The 18,688-nt window shown below is 33.8% G+C and overlaps 1 protein-coding gene across 1 annotated transcript; it reads left to right on the top strand.

Moving 5' to 3' along the window:
• The first annotated feature begins 2,684 nt into the window (after positions 1-2,684).
• LOC146908059 (TMV resistance protein N-like) lies at positions 2,685-18,347 on the top strand. Its single transcript, XM_085726774.1, has 7 exons — positions 2,685-2,876; positions 3,689-4,274; positions 5,893-6,997; positions 8,702-8,983; positions 12,867-13,760; positions 16,776-17,511; positions 17,819-18,347. Exons 1-6 carry the CDS (start codon positions 2,846-2,848, stop codon positions 17,478-17,480), a joined length of 3,603 nt encoding a protein of 1,200 aa, XP_085582900.1. The 5' UTR covers positions 2,685-2,845; the 3' UTR covers positions 17,481-17,511; positions 17,819-18,347.
• The last annotated feature ends 341 nt before the right edge of the window (positions 18,348-18,688 follow it).

The raw sequence follows: 18,688 nt of genomic DNA, 5'->3' as shown, positions 1-18,688 counted from the left end.
GTTTTCAGCATAGCTCTTGTTCTTTCTAGGAGAGTTCTTTTCATCCGTTCTGCCACACCATTCTGCTGAGGTGTATGTGCAACAGTGAATTGCCTTACAATACCCTCTTGTTTACAAAATGTTAGAAACTCGCCATCTACATATTCTCCTCCATTATCTGTCCTCAAGCACTTAATCTTCTTCCCAGTTTCAAGCTCTATTTGTGCTTTGAATGCCTTGAATACTGGAAACACATCTGACTTCTTCTTGATCGGGTACACCCATAATCTTCTGGAATAGTCATCAATGAATGACACGAAATATCTTGCTCCTCCCAGAGATATTTATGGTGACTCCCACACATCAGAATGTATCAAGTCTAGTATGTGTTTGCTTCTTGTAGTTACTCTAGCAAACTTCAATCTATGTTGCTTGCTTATCACACAGTGCTCACAGAATGGTAAATTTACCGTCTTGAGCCCGTGAAGGAGATTGCGTTCCGCAAGGACTTTCAAGCCACGTTCTGACATATGGCCTAGTCTTTTATGCCACATCATCGTTGTTTCTTCTTGGCTTGCCGCTGCAACTGATGCATCTGCCTCTTGCAATGTATCTCCTAGAAGCATGTATAGATTACTTGTGATTTTTTCTGCTTTCATCACCACAAGATTGCCTTTCACTACTTTCAAGATTCCACTTGCAGTGTGGATCTTACACCCGAGATCATCCAATTGCCCAACAGACAATAAATTCTTCTTCAACCCCTTTACATGACGCACTCCTTGTATTTTTCGAACAGTACCATCATGCATCTTTAATCTGATAGTACCGATTCCAGCAATTTCTAAGGCATGGTCATTTCCCATGTACACTGACCATTCCGAGATAGGCTCATAAGAGTAAAACCAATCTCGGTGTGGAGTCATGTGCCATGTTGCACCTGAATCCATTATCCAGACATCGTTGAGTCGTCTTCCGCCTTTAGAATTGGCTGCTGCTTCGCTATACAAAATTTCCCCGTCATCTGAGGTACTTGCAACACATCCTTGAGATGTTGAAGCTTCAGAATTCTTCTCTCCATTCTTCTTTATATTCCAACACTCCTTCTTTACGTGCCCTTTCATGCCACAACCGTAGCATTTGATATTCTTCATTCTCCAAGATTTTGACCTACCATGATTTTGACTCCCACTGGGGCCACGTTCCGTTGATCTGCCTCTCGTCATCGTCAAAGCCTCTGCTTGCTTTGAACTCTCTGACCTTTCTTCCTTATTCTTGCGTCTGGATTCTTCTTCAAGGATTGCACCGGCGACATCATCAAAGTGAAGAGTGTCAGCTATGTTATTATTTGTAATGTTGATGATGAGTTGATCATACGAATCTGGTAAACTCTAAAGTAGAAGTTCAGCACGCTCATTTTCTGCTATTCTGAAATCAGAAGCCGTGAGTTGAGAAAATAGCGTATTCAGTGTGTTGATGTGATCCGTTACGGATGTGGATTCACCCATTCGAAGAGTGTAGAGCCTTCTCTTTAAGAATATTCTGTTGTGGAGTGATTTGACCTCGTACAATTTTATTTGAGTATCCCAAATCTCCTTTGCTGTCTTCTTTTCAGCAATATTTGACAATACCGAGTCTGCCATTGCTAGGTGCAAATTGGCAACGGCATTATCATCCATCTCTTTCCACTTTTCGTCAGTGATATCTGCAGGTCTGCCATCTATTGCGTCTAGGCAATTATCTTTTCTTAAAATTGCCCTTATCTTCCATTTCCACAGGGAAATTTTTTTTCCGTTGATCTTCTCTATCTCAAATTTTGTTGCCATGGTTTTTACACCGAACATATTTTTTCTTCAAACTAGACCGGAATAATAAGAATTCTTTTCTGATGTGGAAGATCAGTTTAAACTGCAACCACAGAGCATACTAGGATTTTTCTTACCACACCACTAGTTTATCACAGCGGAATAACAACTACGAACCAGCTGCTCTGATACCACTGTTAGGTACCAGAGTAACAAAATATTATCACGCAGCTAAAATAAGAGACGAGAAAAGAGGAACTGAACACACAATATTTACGTGGAAACCCCTCAACAAATAAGGGGAAAAAAACCACGGGGCAAGAATAGAGAACTTTCACTATGTGGAAGAAATTACAGGACCTCTCTCTCTAAGTATAAGGAGAGTACAATTACCACTCTCTCTTATAAATAGGAGAATACAAACTAACACAACCTAGGAGAAACCTCACAGAAGAAACTATTTTTTTCTCTCTCTATATTTTTTCTCTCACTACTCTAAACAAGCTTTACTTGTTGTTGTGTTGTTACTGATTTTGGGATAATTTAGAATGGTGCAAGGAACATCTATTTATACTAGTGGCATTGCAATATTTTCAATGTTGGTACAGTAACATTGCATGTGAACAAGCCATCAATTTGTGTTGAAGTTGTGCACCGAAAATTTGCAGCTTGGACAAATTGATTTGCAATTGCAACTTGGATGGTAACTTGTCAAAAAATACTGCACCGCCGTAAGAATTTTCAACAATGCCAACCAACTGTTTCACCTACCAAAATCAAAACAAAATGAAATTGTCTTTTGAATATTTGGTACAAGTAGGGCCCACATTCTCAGTGCTCACGTTAGAGAATCCACTCCCGAGAAATTTAATTATTATGTTATTCGGAACAAAGACTTTTGAAACGGAGGAAGATGCTCAACTTTTTATGTAAAACGGACTTTCCTTCTCTTATTAGGGCCTTCAGTATCCACTATATCTGTCAATTAATTTGTCTATGGTAATTCTCTTCAAGACAGCAATACATCCTCTCCAACCCAGGAAGGAACTGAGAGAAGATCAATGGACTCAAACTCAACGTCAAAAAAATCTGGTACAAACTAATAATGCCATACCTATACCATGGGAGGTTAACTCCACTTATTATTTATTTATCTATGAAGTAAGAATAATGATATGGCTGGCGTTCGACGGGTATTTGTAATTTGTTTTATTCATGTTTTTGTTTTTGATTGATTGAGTTATGCTTTTAACTTTGATTATGTGAATCATCAAATATCATCTCATGATGCTCATATTTGGTTTGTTTACTTCTTTATAACATAAATAATGAAGTACATGTCGTGTTCTTTATGTGACTGGTCTGTGTCGTGCTTGGATCCATGCTATATAACTTTCAGAATCAAAATCTAATCATAATGAAAGTTAGAAACAAGGATAATGATATGGCATGTGTGTCTGACTAGTGACTAGTATCGACTTTCATTATGCTTTGACACTGACCGAGTTTGGATGAGGCATATTTAAATTAATATCTGCCTATTTTATTGTTTTTCTGTCGTGGTTTGTAATTTGTCTAATTTCGGTACTTTTTTTCATATTTTTTTTTATTGATTGAATTATGCTTCTAACTTTCATTATGTGAATCATTAAATTTCATCTCATCGTGCTCATATTTGGCTTTCCCTTATGAAAAAAAATGCTTATATTTGGTTTACATCATTATAATTACATATAGTATCCCTAAAAAAAAAATTACATATAGCACATATGTGTGTCTATGTGTCTATGTCGTGTTGGATTCATGCTTCATAACTTCCAAAATCAAAATCTAATCATTTATAGGTAATTCCGTTTGTTATTATACTTTGATTGATAAGATGCGTTTCTATATGATATACACAGATCGTTTAACTTCGATATCTTGGCTCTCACGACCGCTGCATGCTCTGTGTGGTCGTGAGTCATTTTCCGATACAAGCACCTCAGGCCAAGAAGGTACAAGTACAACTGCTAGTTCTTCAGCCAACATCCAAAGCTATGGATATGATGTCTTTATCAGTTTTAGAGGTCCTGACACGCGCAACACCTTTGTTGATAATCTCTACAATCATCTCATTAGAAAAGGTATTTTCACTTTCAAAGACGACAAACAACTTGATAAAGGGGAATCCATTTCACCCCAACTTCTACATGCAATTGAACATTCACGGGTTTCTATTATTGTCTTCTCAAAAGATTATGCTTCATCAACATGGTGTTTGGATGAAATGATTGCTATTGATAAATGTCGTACAAAACTAAAGCATATTGTTTTCCCTGTTTTCTATGATGTTGATCCATCTCATGTGCGAAAACAAAATGGAGTGTATGAGAAGGCTTTCATTTTACACACTAAGAAGTTCAAACATGATGATCCACACAAAGTTGATGGGTGGAAGAGAGCTATGACCTGCTTGGCTGGATTAGTGGGTTGGGATGTCAGGAATAAGTAAGTATATAATGGTTATTTCTCTATTGTTATTCTTAACAAGCATTATCAATATAATAAAGGGGAGATTACATTAACATATGTTGTTTCAATAAACAACACAAACACCCCCTATAATTTTAAAAACACACTCACATCCCCTCAAGTTAACAGTGTTTGAAGCACCATCAATTCTAATTAGAACTGTATTGTAGCTTCTTGGTCAACAAACAAAACTTTTCAAAACTGTCTCCTTGGTCAACAATAGCCCTTTCAAAATTGGAGGAGGCCTAGGTCACGATTTACTGTGAGTGGAATTTTCAAATCTAAAATTGGCAGAACCATATTAAGGCTTGGAAGAAAAGAAGGTTATAATCGTGCAAAACAATGTAGTATATTCATTGTAACAACCAAATATAAGCATGTCCTCGGCAAAAAGGTAGTGAATTAGGTCAACTTAAGACATTGTCTTTAGATAATGCTATAATGCTTTTTTAGTTTAAATACCTTCAAACTGGTTTTGAAGGCCATCTAAAAGGGTGGTTAATAGGTATATGCCAATAGAAATGAAGGCTTCTAAAGTGGAAACTCATAAATAAATAAAACGTTACAAGGATGAACAAAAACAAATGTTACAAGGCTACTAGATGTTACAACTAATATTAACAAACAGATTTAATTACACATAAATTATGACATTAAAGCATGAATAAAGATTGGTAGACACCCTTAATATGTACACCCCTTTGTACCATTATGGAAAATTTAAGTTAACCAAATATATGCTCTGTGTGACCACTTTTTTTCCAGTTGCATGACTACTATTTTTCCAGTATTTAGAAGCTAGTCACACAACTAAAATGCACGTGACTACTATTTTTTCACTTTGTTAACCAAATAAATAGTGGTCGCGCAATTAAAAAAATGTGGTCACAAAGACCATATATTTGTTTAACTTAAATTTTCCACAGTGGTACAAAGGGATGTACAGTTGGTGTCTACCTATCATTGCTGTTAAAGCATACACACACCAATTTGTCTCACTTTATTTTGAAAAATGTTTTATTCAAAAAAGTACGGCCGTTTTTGCAATATTTAAACAAAGAGCAATGCTATATATCAAGAAAGATTTTATCAAGAAAATTTCAAGAATGACATGGCAGAATAATCACCCTTAGATTTTATCAAGAAATTATTCTGAAATTAATGTTAGCCAATAAAATCTCAATCTGGCCGGAAATCATGGGGTGATTGGTGTTAATGTATTTTTTTTTTATGAAAGGTTAATAAATAAGATTGAAATCTAAGGGTGATTATTCTGCCATGTCATTCTTGAAACTTTCTTGATAAAATCATTCTTGATATCTAGCATTAAATACCCCTTAATATAAACTGAAGTTTTTTATCTCTATACGAACAACCAACCTAAGCAGAATTTTTTTGTTATTGTGAGGAACAGAATAATCAATATTTGGCCCCATAGGATCGACCCCAAATGGATTGATAGAAGAACGACTTCAATATATTTTTGTGCAAATTAACCTAGAAGAATGACTTGAAATATTAAATTTTTTTAAGCAAATTGTAATTTTCTCTTTGGTGATAATTTAGTGATTTTGCTGTTTCATGCCTCTTTCAGGTTAGAATTTAAAGAGATTGACAGTATTGTTCAAGCTGTAATAGAAAGGGTTGGTCGTAAATTCTCAGGATCTGCCAATGACCTTATTGGAATACAACCTCGAGTAAAAGCAATAGAAAACCTTTTGAAACTAAGCTCGAATGATGATGGTTGTCAAGTTTTGGGAATATGGGGGATGGATGGCATAGGAAAGACAACTCTTGCAACTGTCTTGTATGACACAATCTCACTTCACTATCAATTTGTTGCTTGTTGTTTCATTGCGGATGTCAGCAAAATTTATAGATATGGTGGTGCTATTGAAGTACAGAAACGAATACTCCATCAAACTATAAAAGAAAAAAATCTGAATCGATACAATCCTTCTGAAATAAATGGAATTATAACAAATAGGTTATACAAGTTGAAGCTCCTTGTAGTTCTTGACGGTGTTGATGAATCTGTGCAACTGCAAGAATTGCAAATAAATCCTACAGCTCTTTGTGCAGGAAGCAGAATAATCATAACCACTAGGGATGAGCATATTCTCAAAGAATATGGAGCTGATATAGTTTATGAGGTTGAATTGATGAATGATAATGATGCTCATAAACTTCTATGTAGAAAAGCCTTCAGAAGTGATAATTCAAGCCCCGGTTATGCAAAACTTATTCCTAAGGTACTAAAATATGCTCAAGGTCTTCCATTAGCAATTAGAGTAATGGGTTCATTCTTGTATAAAAGAAATACCACCCAATGGAGAGCAACATTGGAAGGATTGGATAATAATCCGGATAATGGAATTATGAAAGTTCTTCAGTCAAGTTTTGAGGGACTACAACCAAGAGAGAGAGAAATATTTTTGCATGTTGCTTGCTTCTTTGATGGGGAGAGGAAAAATTATGTAAGGGCAATTCTAGATGCTTGTGGATTGCAGCCTGATATTGGAATTCCACTTCTTGCTGAAAAATCACTAATAACTATTAGAAACCAAGAAATTCATATGCATGAAATGTTGAAAGAGTTGGGGAAGCAAATTGTTCGGGAACAACATCCCGAGGAGCCAAGATTATGGAGCAGGTTATGGCTTTACCGTGATTTCTATCAGGCAATGATTACAAAATCGGTAATATATATGTATTTTTGTTTTTTTTGGTCAGGTAACCTAGTGGTTAGAATTCACCTTATAAGGTGAATAAGTGGGGTGTCTGGGGTTCGAACCCCGGCCCCTACATATAATAATGCACTGTCCTACCAACTGAGCTATGCTCACGAGACGGTAATATATATTTCTTCTAAATAGATTCTATTTTTTTCCTTCAGTTTTAATCATTTTATTCTTTAGGTATACCGTGTTTTAGCCTCTAGGATCGGTTTAGTTCGAGAGTTTTGGAGGAGAGGGGACGTAAGCGGAGAGAATATTTTTAATTTGACGTGTTTGGTTCAATTTTTAGAATGAAATGGGAGGGGAGAGGATGAGGAGTAAAATCCCACTTTTTGCTTACTCCCAAATCGAAGTTTTTCAGAGGAAGGGGAGATGATCTCTTTAAAATCTCAATATTATTTGGTAACAACTATTATTATTATTAGGTTATATTATCCTTGTTTCAACTTTTATTATTTAGCGAAAAGACGGACACTCACATGTCTTTCTTTCTGTTCTTTTTATTAAGCATGTTTGAAAATCATGAACGATATTGTTTTTATGAAATTTTGTTTTTGATTAAAAGTAAAAATATGAATGTTTTTGCTTTCAAATTATAGCAAATCAAACTAACCATGATTATCTATAACAAAAAATTATAATCTAATTTTTTTTATTTTTTAAAGACACCAACAACAATCTTTATTATAAAAAAAGTTGTTTAAGGGTATAATTGAGATAATGAAAACACCGTAACAAAATGAGATCTCATACGATAATGACTAACATATCTTTTTAGGATGTACAAAATTAGAGCATGTTTCGAGTGCAAAAGTCTTTCTCATATTATACAAGTGAATTTGGAAATTTTGGGTGGGTTTGTAGCTCTTTTATTTCAGTTATTAGAATTCCTACATCAGACACAACTTCTTTTATTTTGTAACGATTCTTTGGTGTATCCTAAAGAGTAGAAACGATAAATTGTGGAATGACGTCGAAACTCCGCCGTGCATCTCAGTGAGCACAATGGCAGCTAGTCCGAGAAAGCCAGAAAAGGAGAGAACAGGGAGAACACCATAACAATGAGATAATGTAACATAGGCGGGACAAGTGGTCTAGCTCATTAGCGAGAGCAGTGAAATGCATTGTCGATGCAACAACTTTTAAGGATCATGAATGCTTTGGGGTCGGTATGTGTCGTATATGGGAACGAGGGGTGTTCATTGCGGTAAAGACAACTTGGTTTAAAGGTCTCCCACAACCAAACGAGGCAGAAAAGCGAGGTTTAAAATGGTAATTTGAGGTTTCCTTTGGCGTCTATCACATTTGATTGTAAGGAAGTGGTTGACAACTTGACGAAATCTCAACATAATTCCATGTTCGGCTCTATTCTCAATGTTTGAAAAGCTTCAGTTCTATATCATCAAAACTTTAAAATAAATTTCATTTGGAGACAAACACATAATGTTGACCACTTGTTAGCCATGACGTCATTATCTTATTCTAGTTCTTAAATGTCATCTTGTATTACGACTGCTGTTATTAATGAAATGAATTGAGTTTGTATTTGTCAAAAAAATTATTTTGATCATCTAAAATTTGTTTTATCATTCTCTTCCGATCTAGTTGATTTGAATCATTTATTTTTTATTCCATTTTATAATATGATCATTCTTAATTTTTCAGGAAGCAATAAAAACTAAAGCTATAATTCTAAATCAAAAGGAGGATGTCAGCAAATTCAATCAGTTGAGGGATGAAGATTTATCGAAAATGGAAAATTTGAAAGTGCTCATATTACTTCATTCAAAATTTTCAGGAAACCCCAACTTGCTTTCCAATTCCCTATGTTATCTTTTGTGGATTGGTTACCCGTTCATATCTTTGCCATCAGATTTTCAACCATATCAGCTAGTAGAATTTAATATGCCTAATAGCAGCATTGAACAACTATGGACAGGCAACCAGGTATTTATATTATTGCAATTTTCATATATATTAGATAATTTCTTTATTAAAATACTTTATTTTTTGAAATAAAAAATACTTTTTTTGACAAAAAAGAAGACTATATTAAAATACTTTTTTGAAATAATATTAAAATACTTTTGTTTAGTTCCCTATCAAAAATCCACTGCACATATGATTCACCTCATAAAAATCGAATGTCATCGATGAATTCACATAATATTTTTTAGATTATTTCTAGTTGCACCCTAAGTATTTTGTGTTACACCTCAATGACCAAAATATCCTTAATTTCTTTACACTTTTTAAATTTTCAATCTTTACCGTTTCAAAATACATGTTCAAGTCGAGTCAAGATCCTCTCCATTTATTTCCCTCTCCATTTCCTCCATTTAGAGAGATAAAGACACATAAAAAGTACAAAATAATTAATGATGGTGGGACTCACTTAATGATAGGACACACCACCTATTTTTTGTGTCTATCCATCTCCAAATTGCTTCTTTCATTTACTTTTATAAATGGAGAGGATCTTAACCCGTTCAAGTCAACCACTTCACATATGCCAATGCACAATTTTGACCGTTAATATCTTTAATTATCTAAAGTAAAAAATTAAAAAAATTTAATATTTTGAAAATATTTGTCGAGACAAATCAAACAACATCTTACATGCTAATATTTGTATTTATACATTAGTTAAAAAGTATAGTCAAAATAAGTCAAGTGAATAGTGCACATTGCAAAAATTGGACATGTATTTTGAAACGGAGGGAGTACTATGTAAACTAACTTCACTTTAATCTATGTATAGAATTCACTGTAAGTTTTGCAGGTGCAAAAAAAACTAATCGAAAACATATTAAATTGCTTTTATTATGAACTGAAAATTGTATATTATTGAATGAGTAATAAGAGAATACAATGAGTTTATATAGAAAGTTGGTGATGTACAGTAATTAGCATAGAGTAGCAACCATAACTAAAACTAAGCTAAGCTAAGCTAGGTAACTTTAGTGCTAAGCTATGTGGTGAATCTGAACTATGAGCTTGATTAGTAGGTAACTTCAGAGTTGAATAAAGTTCAGAGTCTTATGCAGCATATAAAGTAAAGAGATAGAGAGAAGAGAAAGACACCAAACAATTATATAGGTTCCTTTCACAATCCGGAAGTAGTCATGTCCCCCTTGCACTTCTAAGAATAGTTCACTAAAATCAATATCTGATTACAATTGCTCAAGCACAAAAGCAAGAGACTTCAAACTACTCAAGCACAAAAGCAAGAGGTTTCCTATGCTCAAGCACACACGCAAGAGTCTTCCTATGCTCAAGCACAAAAGCAAGAGACTTCTAAACAAAAACAATTACACATAAATATGTTTGAGATTGAACACTTGATATACAATCAGTGGTGTTCACAATACAAATTAGATACAGACTTTTTAAGACTCTAGAATTTTTAAGATTTGACAATTGATAAGAAATTCTAAGTGAACTTTGATGGGAAAACAATTTCAGCGAGTTTTGACACTTGTAAAATTGTCGTGAGTCACTTACAATCTTCAAGTATTCACTCCTTTATATAGAGGTGTGAAAGAAACGTTGTTGATTGCCAGCACATCAAAAAGAGTAGTTGTTCAAGCTTAATAATCACCAATGATCTGTTGCTTGATTTGGTTATTGTCCTATGAAGGAACAATTTTGAATCCATTCCTTGAATAGAGAATAACCAATAATGTAGTCACAGCTGTTATCTTGTACTACTGCAGACATGAGAATTGGAGTAGTGGTTGTACAATTGTACTATGTCCTTTTCCTTCGCTCTTCAGTGGATAAACATCCAATGCCTTCTAATTCCTCTAAAATAGTCGTTGCTCCAGGTTTCCATTCCTTCTGCAATGATATCCATTCAGAATAACAACTTTTAACCAACTTCAGCTTCTAGTCTTCAAACTATGATGAACTCCAGCTTCTGATGGTTCTTCAGACTCTCTGATGACGCCAGCTTCTGGTGGACAGCTTCTAATAGTCTTCAGACGCTCTTTGTCTTCAGACTCTGTCGTCTTCCTTGCAACACAAGCTTCTTTTGTAAATTTCACTGCTCTCATTTGTTCTTTCAGAATCTATACTTGAATTAAAGACATATAATTTTTAATTCCTTTTTATCATCAAAACTTAAAGTGGCATTGTTAAACACATATTGTTCCAGCAAGGTCATCTGCATCTGGAATTGGTAAGGATCCATTGATGAAAGGAAGCTTATTTTTTGGCACCAATAGCAGTTGCATAGATCTGCTCCATGCAAGATAGTTGGAACCATTGAATTTAGGTGAAACAATCATTGAATTAGGTCCTTCACTAGGATGAACGAAGAACGTTGATTCAGTATGAGGAAGTTGATTTGCACGCACCATGATTGCAGGAAACAAAAGGAGGAAGATGAAGATTCAAAAGGAAAAACGAGAAAAAAATTCACAGAAAAATGTGAATGAAGAAAACAGAGAATCTCAATGTCAAATTGAGAACAAAAACGAGAAGATCAATAAAGAATCACGAAGATTCTGTAACAAAACAAGGAGAAAACGAGAAAAGAAAAAGCTTGATGAACAAGCATCAATGGCGAAAGCAGTTATGGATCGTAACTAACTCTCATGAGAGAGAAAGAAAGAAAACTGATACCATATTATAAATTGAAAAATGTATATTATTGAATGAGTAATAAGAGAGTACAATGAGTATATATAGAAAGCTGGTGCTGTACAATAATTAGCATAGAGTAGCAACCAGCATAACTAAAACTAAGCTAAGCTAAGCTAGCTAGGTAACTTGAGTGCTAAGCTATGTGGTGAATCTGAACTATAAGCTTGAGTAGTAGGATTTGGTAATAGCTTTAAATTTCATTTTCCTGTACAATTGAATGTTAGTGGAAGATTTTTATTTTTATTCAATCTATAATCTTTCATCAAGTTTCTTCACCTTCAATAGATGTTTAGAAGATAAAAATATAGAATTTGTAAAGTTAATTTGAGGCTAGGGGTTATTTTGGTATTTTGATAAAAATTGATAAAATTTTGGGTGTAACCAGATATTTTGAGGGTGTAACTAGAAAAATTCTATTTTTTATTTAACTGAGCTTTTTTATTTTTACGGAAAATATTAGTATTTTTGTTAGAAGAGGAAATTTTATTAATCATACTGACACTTTTTGAAAAGAAGAGATTTTATTAATAATAATGACACTAATTGCCAAGTTACAATTGTCTTTGGGCCACTACAAAAAAAAAAAAAAAAACTGTCTTGGGGGAGATTCAATCTCTGTCCTTTAAAATTACAAAGTAAAACTCTAACATCTGAGTTGATACATTTTAGATTTGAAACCTAGACCTCAAATTTTATTACTCGTTTTAAATCATACAAATAAATACTCGTATGTTCAGAAATAATATAAAATTGTATGAATATATATAAATGTCGACAAATGATTATCCAAGAAAATATATAAGTGTTTGCTTCCAATAAATAATTATAATATACTTTTGACCAAATATATGTATGCATAAAAGTGACGCTTAAGCCTAAAAATATTAAAGTTGTTTTTGTTAGCTTTAATCTTTAAGTGTACTGCTTGTCAAAAAAAAAAAAAAACTTTAGTGTACTAGTTGATGATAAACTCAAAACAAAAAATTAGGTCAAACGGGTTCTAAGCTGGAATACTAGTTAGGCGTTTGAGTGCTTTTGCAGTATAAAAAGTATATTAATGCAAGTAAGTTGTAAGTGTATTTTTTAATCTAATTATTGCAAATCTACATCATACTAGTTGATATGAAGTTTAAGTTTTAATACAGAAATACTAACATATTGGTGGTTAATTCTCACTTCACAGCGCCTTCCCAATTTGAAAAGGATGGATCTTAGCAACTCTAAAAATCTGAAGACGACTCCATGTTTCAAGGGAATCCTAAATCTTTTGCGGCTAGATCTTACAGGATGTATAAACTTATCACATGTGGATCCATCAATTGGACTTCTTACAGAACTTGTATTCTTGAGTTTGCAGAACTGTAGTAGTTTACTTAGCCTTGATTTTGGAAATGCAGCACAGTTATGGTCTCTAAAAGTTTTGCGTCTATCTGGTTGTGAAAAACTTGAAAACACTCCAAACTTCAGTGGGTTGATTTTTCTACAGTATCTTGATATGGATCGATGTACAAGTTTATTTAGGATTAATGAATCTATTGGGGATCTTGTAAATCTTAGATTCTTAAGTTTGAGAGAGTGCAGAAACCTTGCAGGGATACCTGACAGTTTTAATAAGATGGCTTCTCTTATAACTCTAGATCTTCGCGGATGCTATGAATTTAAAGAGCTGGGATGGACTTCCAATTCTACCGTGCAAATGCAATCTTTGCTTTCTCTAGACTTAAGCTTTTGCAATATTTCCATAATGCCTGATGCAATTGGAGAATTAAGGTGTCTAGAAAGACTAGATCTTCGGAGCAATAACTTCACTTCACTTCCTTCTACGTTGAATTGGCTTCACAATCTATCATATTTAAACTTGTCTCATTGCCGTAAGCTTCGAAGTCTGCCTTTGTTACCAACAGAAAGTGGTCCATCGGATTCAGTGGGAAGATGTTATAAAGCAACATCAGGATCCCGTAATCATAGATCAGGATTGTATATTTTTGATTCTCCCAATTGCATGAAGTCTTTATCCTTGTCGGTCGATGCATCTTTCAATTACTTCCCCATTACATGGGTGCTAAGACTAGTAAAGGTGCGTACTCTGCCTATCTCCCCTCTCTGTCTCATAAGTTTATTCTCTATTTCTAACGTGGTATGTGCTTGTCTTTTCTCTACGATATAATATATTTTTCTTTTTTTGAATGGGCTACGATGTAATATATCTAAACTTGTTGCATTGCCATAGCGAATGAAGTGGGTCAACCTCTTTTTGGCTTCGGCCAAACACTATTTCTCGCTGGTCGAGCTTTCTACAAAAAAAGCGATGTTGCATTGCCATAGCGAATGAAGTGGGTCAACCTCTTTTTGGCTTCGGCCAAACACTATTTCTCGCTGGTCGAGCTTTCTACAAAAAAAGCGATGCGAGAACAGTGATGCAGTGACCAATGATCTATTGACTCTAAAAATAACTCTTTTCGTATTTTCTTCAATTAATAACTTTATAGATATTAAATTCCACAAGTTCAACCGTTGAATATTTTTATATTATCTTAATAGTCTAATATAAATCCGATTCAACGGTATACCCTACTATTTTAGTAAATTTTAATAAAATACTATTGTTGATCTTTTTTTTTGGTACAATATTATTGTTGATCTTTATTATTATTTATTATTATGAAATCCATTTTTTATGAAAAATAGTAAATATTATCTTTTCGATCAGTTTTGAGTGGTCTATATTAGACACACTCTATCTTAACAATCATGTATACAAAAAATTGTAAAAACAAAAGTCCTCGATATTTTTCTTTTTAATTTTAAAGAATAGTAGTACGTTGAATTGAACTTATTTGATAAAGGATCATAGATAACTTTAATTTTTTTTTAGTAGAAATTTATAATAAACTTTATAGATTTGATCTACTCGATAAGAATTATTAATTTGATGGTTGATTTGATGAAATGCAACATCTACAAAGAATTATGAAGCAGATTTTCACAGGAATTATTCCAGAAGACAACGGTTCTCTACATAATACATATATATGTTTAAGTACTTTTTTATTTGTACTATATTGTTCTTTTATTTGATCTCCGCAAAATATTTTGTTTGTTTTTATCCTCACAAATATATGAATATTTATTTATAATCTTTGTAATTTTTTATTTTTTTTTACAAAAATCTATGCTATTATATGTTATCCGTATAATATTTGTTTATTATTCTTATAATATATGTACCATTTGAGTTTGGTCTCTTAAATATAGCCTATATTTTTTGAAGGAAAAATATAGCCTATATAATGACTAAATCAAAATGAGACACATATATTATTAGAATTAATTTCAACATGAATAAATTTGTAGAGGCTAATACATAATAATAATAAATCATGCAATTAATGATCTATTTTCAGTACTAAAAATAAATAAATTTTTGGGTAAATAAATATTCGTCCCTGAAAATATAGCGAATTTTGATTTTAGTTGCTAAAAAGTAAAATGTGGTGTTTCATTGTAACAATTTTTTTTTTTAGTTTTTAGTCTCTAATAACCAATTTATGTTTATATTAATGTCGAAATTATCACTTTTTATATTCAAGATGTGTACATGTTTATTACCAAAAAACTAAAATAAATGTGTATTTGTAATGCTCATCTATTATATTCAATCTTTGTGTTGTAATGTGACTCAAAAAATGGTTTTAGGAAAAGTTCACAATCGTGACACGAGTGACACGATTGTGAAGCGTGTCACGATTTCGCAATGCAGTGAGCATGTTTTGCATGGTGTCCAATCGTGACACGATTTTGGGAAAACGTGACACGATTTTCGGCTTGCTGGACACGTTTTCAGGATAAGGTTGGTCGTACCGTGTGTCGTATGCATCAACCGTGTCACGATTTGGCAAAACGTGACACGATTTTACCCGAATCTGAACACTATATAAGCATTCTTTGGCCCATTTGTTGGAAAAGCTTGGTGAATCTCATGGAAACCAAAGGAGGGAACTTTTAGGGTTTTAGATACTAAAGGTTGAGGGTCTTTGGCTGAGGTCCAAAGCTTCAAGATGTGAATCTTAGAGAACCAAAAGAGGGGGCTCTTGGGAAAAGGGTTGGTGCCTTTTGGGGAAGATTCATGGGGTTGGGAAACACATGAGTGGAGAATCTTTTGTGAGCAACATGGGTGAGTCTTGTGTAACCAAAAGAGAATCAAAGGCTAAGGGTTGGTTCTCTTTTGGGGTTAGATTCTAGTGTTGGGAAACAATTGTTAACACCTTGGTGAGTGAAAATCATTGAGTGTCTTGTTCATTGGTGAGATTGGAAAAATGGGTAGAAATTAGGATTGTTCTTTGTGAGCTTGTTGAAGCTATCTTCTTGTAACCCATTTGTATCTCTTTGTAAGAACTCATTGATAGTGGATTGGAGAGAACAATCTCTCCCCCAGAGTAGGTCAAGTTGGACCGAACTGGGTGAACATTTATTGGTGTTGTTATCTTTTCTTATACTCTCTTTATCTTGTTTATTCTTTGGTTGAATTGTGGTTTTGCTATGCACTTGGTTTATAGACTAGGTCTATATTGTTGTTGTTGCTTGTGGTTAATTTTGGTTATTAGTGGTTGCCATTGATACTTGCTCCACGAATCTAAATTTCATTGGTGTGAAGTTTGAGATTTGAGTTCGAATTCACAACACTTTGTATGTTCATATTATATTATGTTAAAGAAATATAAAAAACAAATCTTAAATTATATCAATTAGGAGAAGAAAGTTGGAAACCAAAATTGTATTTCATCGACTGCAATTGCTTTTGCAACAAGCCAGCAACTATGTTCAATGTGCAGTGTGAGGTGTGTTGGAAGTTTTATATTATTTTTAAAAGTGGAGGTTAAAGACCCAACATGGTTTTAAGTTATGTATAAAGATATGGTTTTTAACTCACCTCTGTGTTGCTCTTGAACCAATATGGGTGATTCTCGACTCCCCTCATGACCCAACATCTAGTTACCTTGCAGACAGAATCTCTCGTTCTTAACTTCTATTAAGCCTATTTTTTTATATTTTAAACTCTAATGTGCATATGTGTTTTATGTTCTGTTACCAGGAACCTCTTCACTTTAGGTGTGGTTTTGACTTTGTTGTTCCTTGGCATGAGGAAACTAATGGCTCTGGTGAAATTCGTGCTTCCTGCTCCGACAATATTTCAGAGTTGTTTGATCACCGATTTAAAGGGGGTTCAATAGTAAGGATAAATAACTCTCTTATGGATGTTGCTTGGGTCGGCTTTCTCTTTTTTGTAACATTCGAGTTAAACAACCATCATGTACTGTCTAGTTCTCCACATCAATCACACTCTTTGCCACCACTACCACATCATTTTTATCTTTCTTTCGAGAGTGAATACACGGAAGAACGCTTTGATATGCCACTATATATTGATAATTATAATGTGGTTGATGGGACAAACTATCTTTGGACAATCTATATCTCTTCGGAACACTGTCATTTTCTAAAAACAGGAGCACAAATTACATTTAAAGCCCGCCAAGGCTTGATTATGAAGGAATGGGGGTTGCGTGTCGTAACCAAGAAAGACACAGAGGGCTCACAAATGGAAAAGAGCATACATCTTCCTTTGCAGATCATAGATAATGCAGAAGAAAGCAGCATCAGCAGTAGCTTTGAGCCCAAAATCCAACTTCCTTACAATTGGTTTGTTTCTAAGGAAGATTCAATCGAGAAGGATAATGCCAAAGAAAAAGAAACTGATCTCTTTAATCTTGGCCTTTTTACTGATAGACCACAATGAAAACAACACACTATGCTCCTCGAGTGCTAAGGTAATTATCTTAAATATGATTTAACACAATACTAATTGAAAATTGTTGACCATTGCCGATTAAACATAACTGTATGATTAATTAATGACGTCTCACTAGTACTACATTATTTTATTAGTACAATACAAAGCATCTAACATAGTTAAACCATGTTCAATATGTTGAGACATGCATTTTGATTTCATAATTGTACGAATTTGGCCTCCCTCTGTACACATGAATTAAAAATTTGATTACATATTTGCTGGTCTGCATCTTCTGTATTTTCACATAGATCCACAATTATTTTTTTTTTTTTTTCTATCAGGGAGTGCACTTTGGATGCAGATACGGTGTCTGATCTTCGCTATGGCAGCTATGACCACTGGCCATTTAGAAGGATTCATTTTCGCGGAAGCGTACTACACAGCCAAAACAACCGGGTGCTGCAAGTTGGGATCGTGAAGTGTTTTGTTATTACAACAATGTGTTCAGATTTCAGAGTTCAAGTGTTTTCGTTTCTATGCCCTTTTTTGTGTGTTTTGGCTACAATTTTACAGTTTTTTTTTTTTGGCGTGTATTAATGTAGTGAGAATGTTTCTAATAATTATAAGTTGTCTATTTAGTAAGGCCTCACTTCTTCCCTACTTTCGGCTGATCTCATTTATCAACAAGTTTGGACACTTGGTCCTTTTCAAAATAGACAACTTATGGTGTTATTGTTGTTAGAGTGCTTCTAGTAATTTGAAGTTTTGTCTGTTTAATGAGACTTCACGTATCCCCTACTTTTTGGTTGATCTCATTTTTCAAAGTTTATCAATATCTATATAAGGTAATTTGGAATTGAAATTTGATCATTCAATCTTGCAAGTTAGTTCATTTGATTTCTCTTTCAAAATTTCTTATGATGTATTTCCAATCGTGAAGATGTGAAGTTTTTATTGTGATTCAAAGCGACATGGTTGAAATGTCATGATCTAGCGGTAGCCAGGTGGTGAACCTCAGCGTCTAAAATTAAAATATAGCTTACCAATTAATGGTTCCGTTTGAATGGATTTTGAGGCAAAATACGTGTTATTCGATCCAAATATTAAAATACCGCACAATTTAATTGTTTTCTAAAAACATCATAATCCAATCGAATTAATTGTTTTTCTAAAATGCCATACAATTTAATTTTTCTCTATGTTTAAATCAT

The sequence above is a fragment of the Medicago sativa genome, chromosome 7 (genome assembly GCF_051527215.1).
Source record: "Medicago sativa cultivar Bolivia chromosome 7, Bolivia_mono, whole genome shotgun sequence".
In the NCBI taxonomy this organism is placed as follows: domain Eukaryota; kingdom Viridiplantae; phylum Streptophyta; class Magnoliopsida; order Fabales; family Fabaceae; genus Medicago; species Medicago sativa.
The sequence above is the reverse complement of the archived record's forward strand: the minus strand, read 5'-3'. Positions and strand labels throughout refer to the sequence as shown.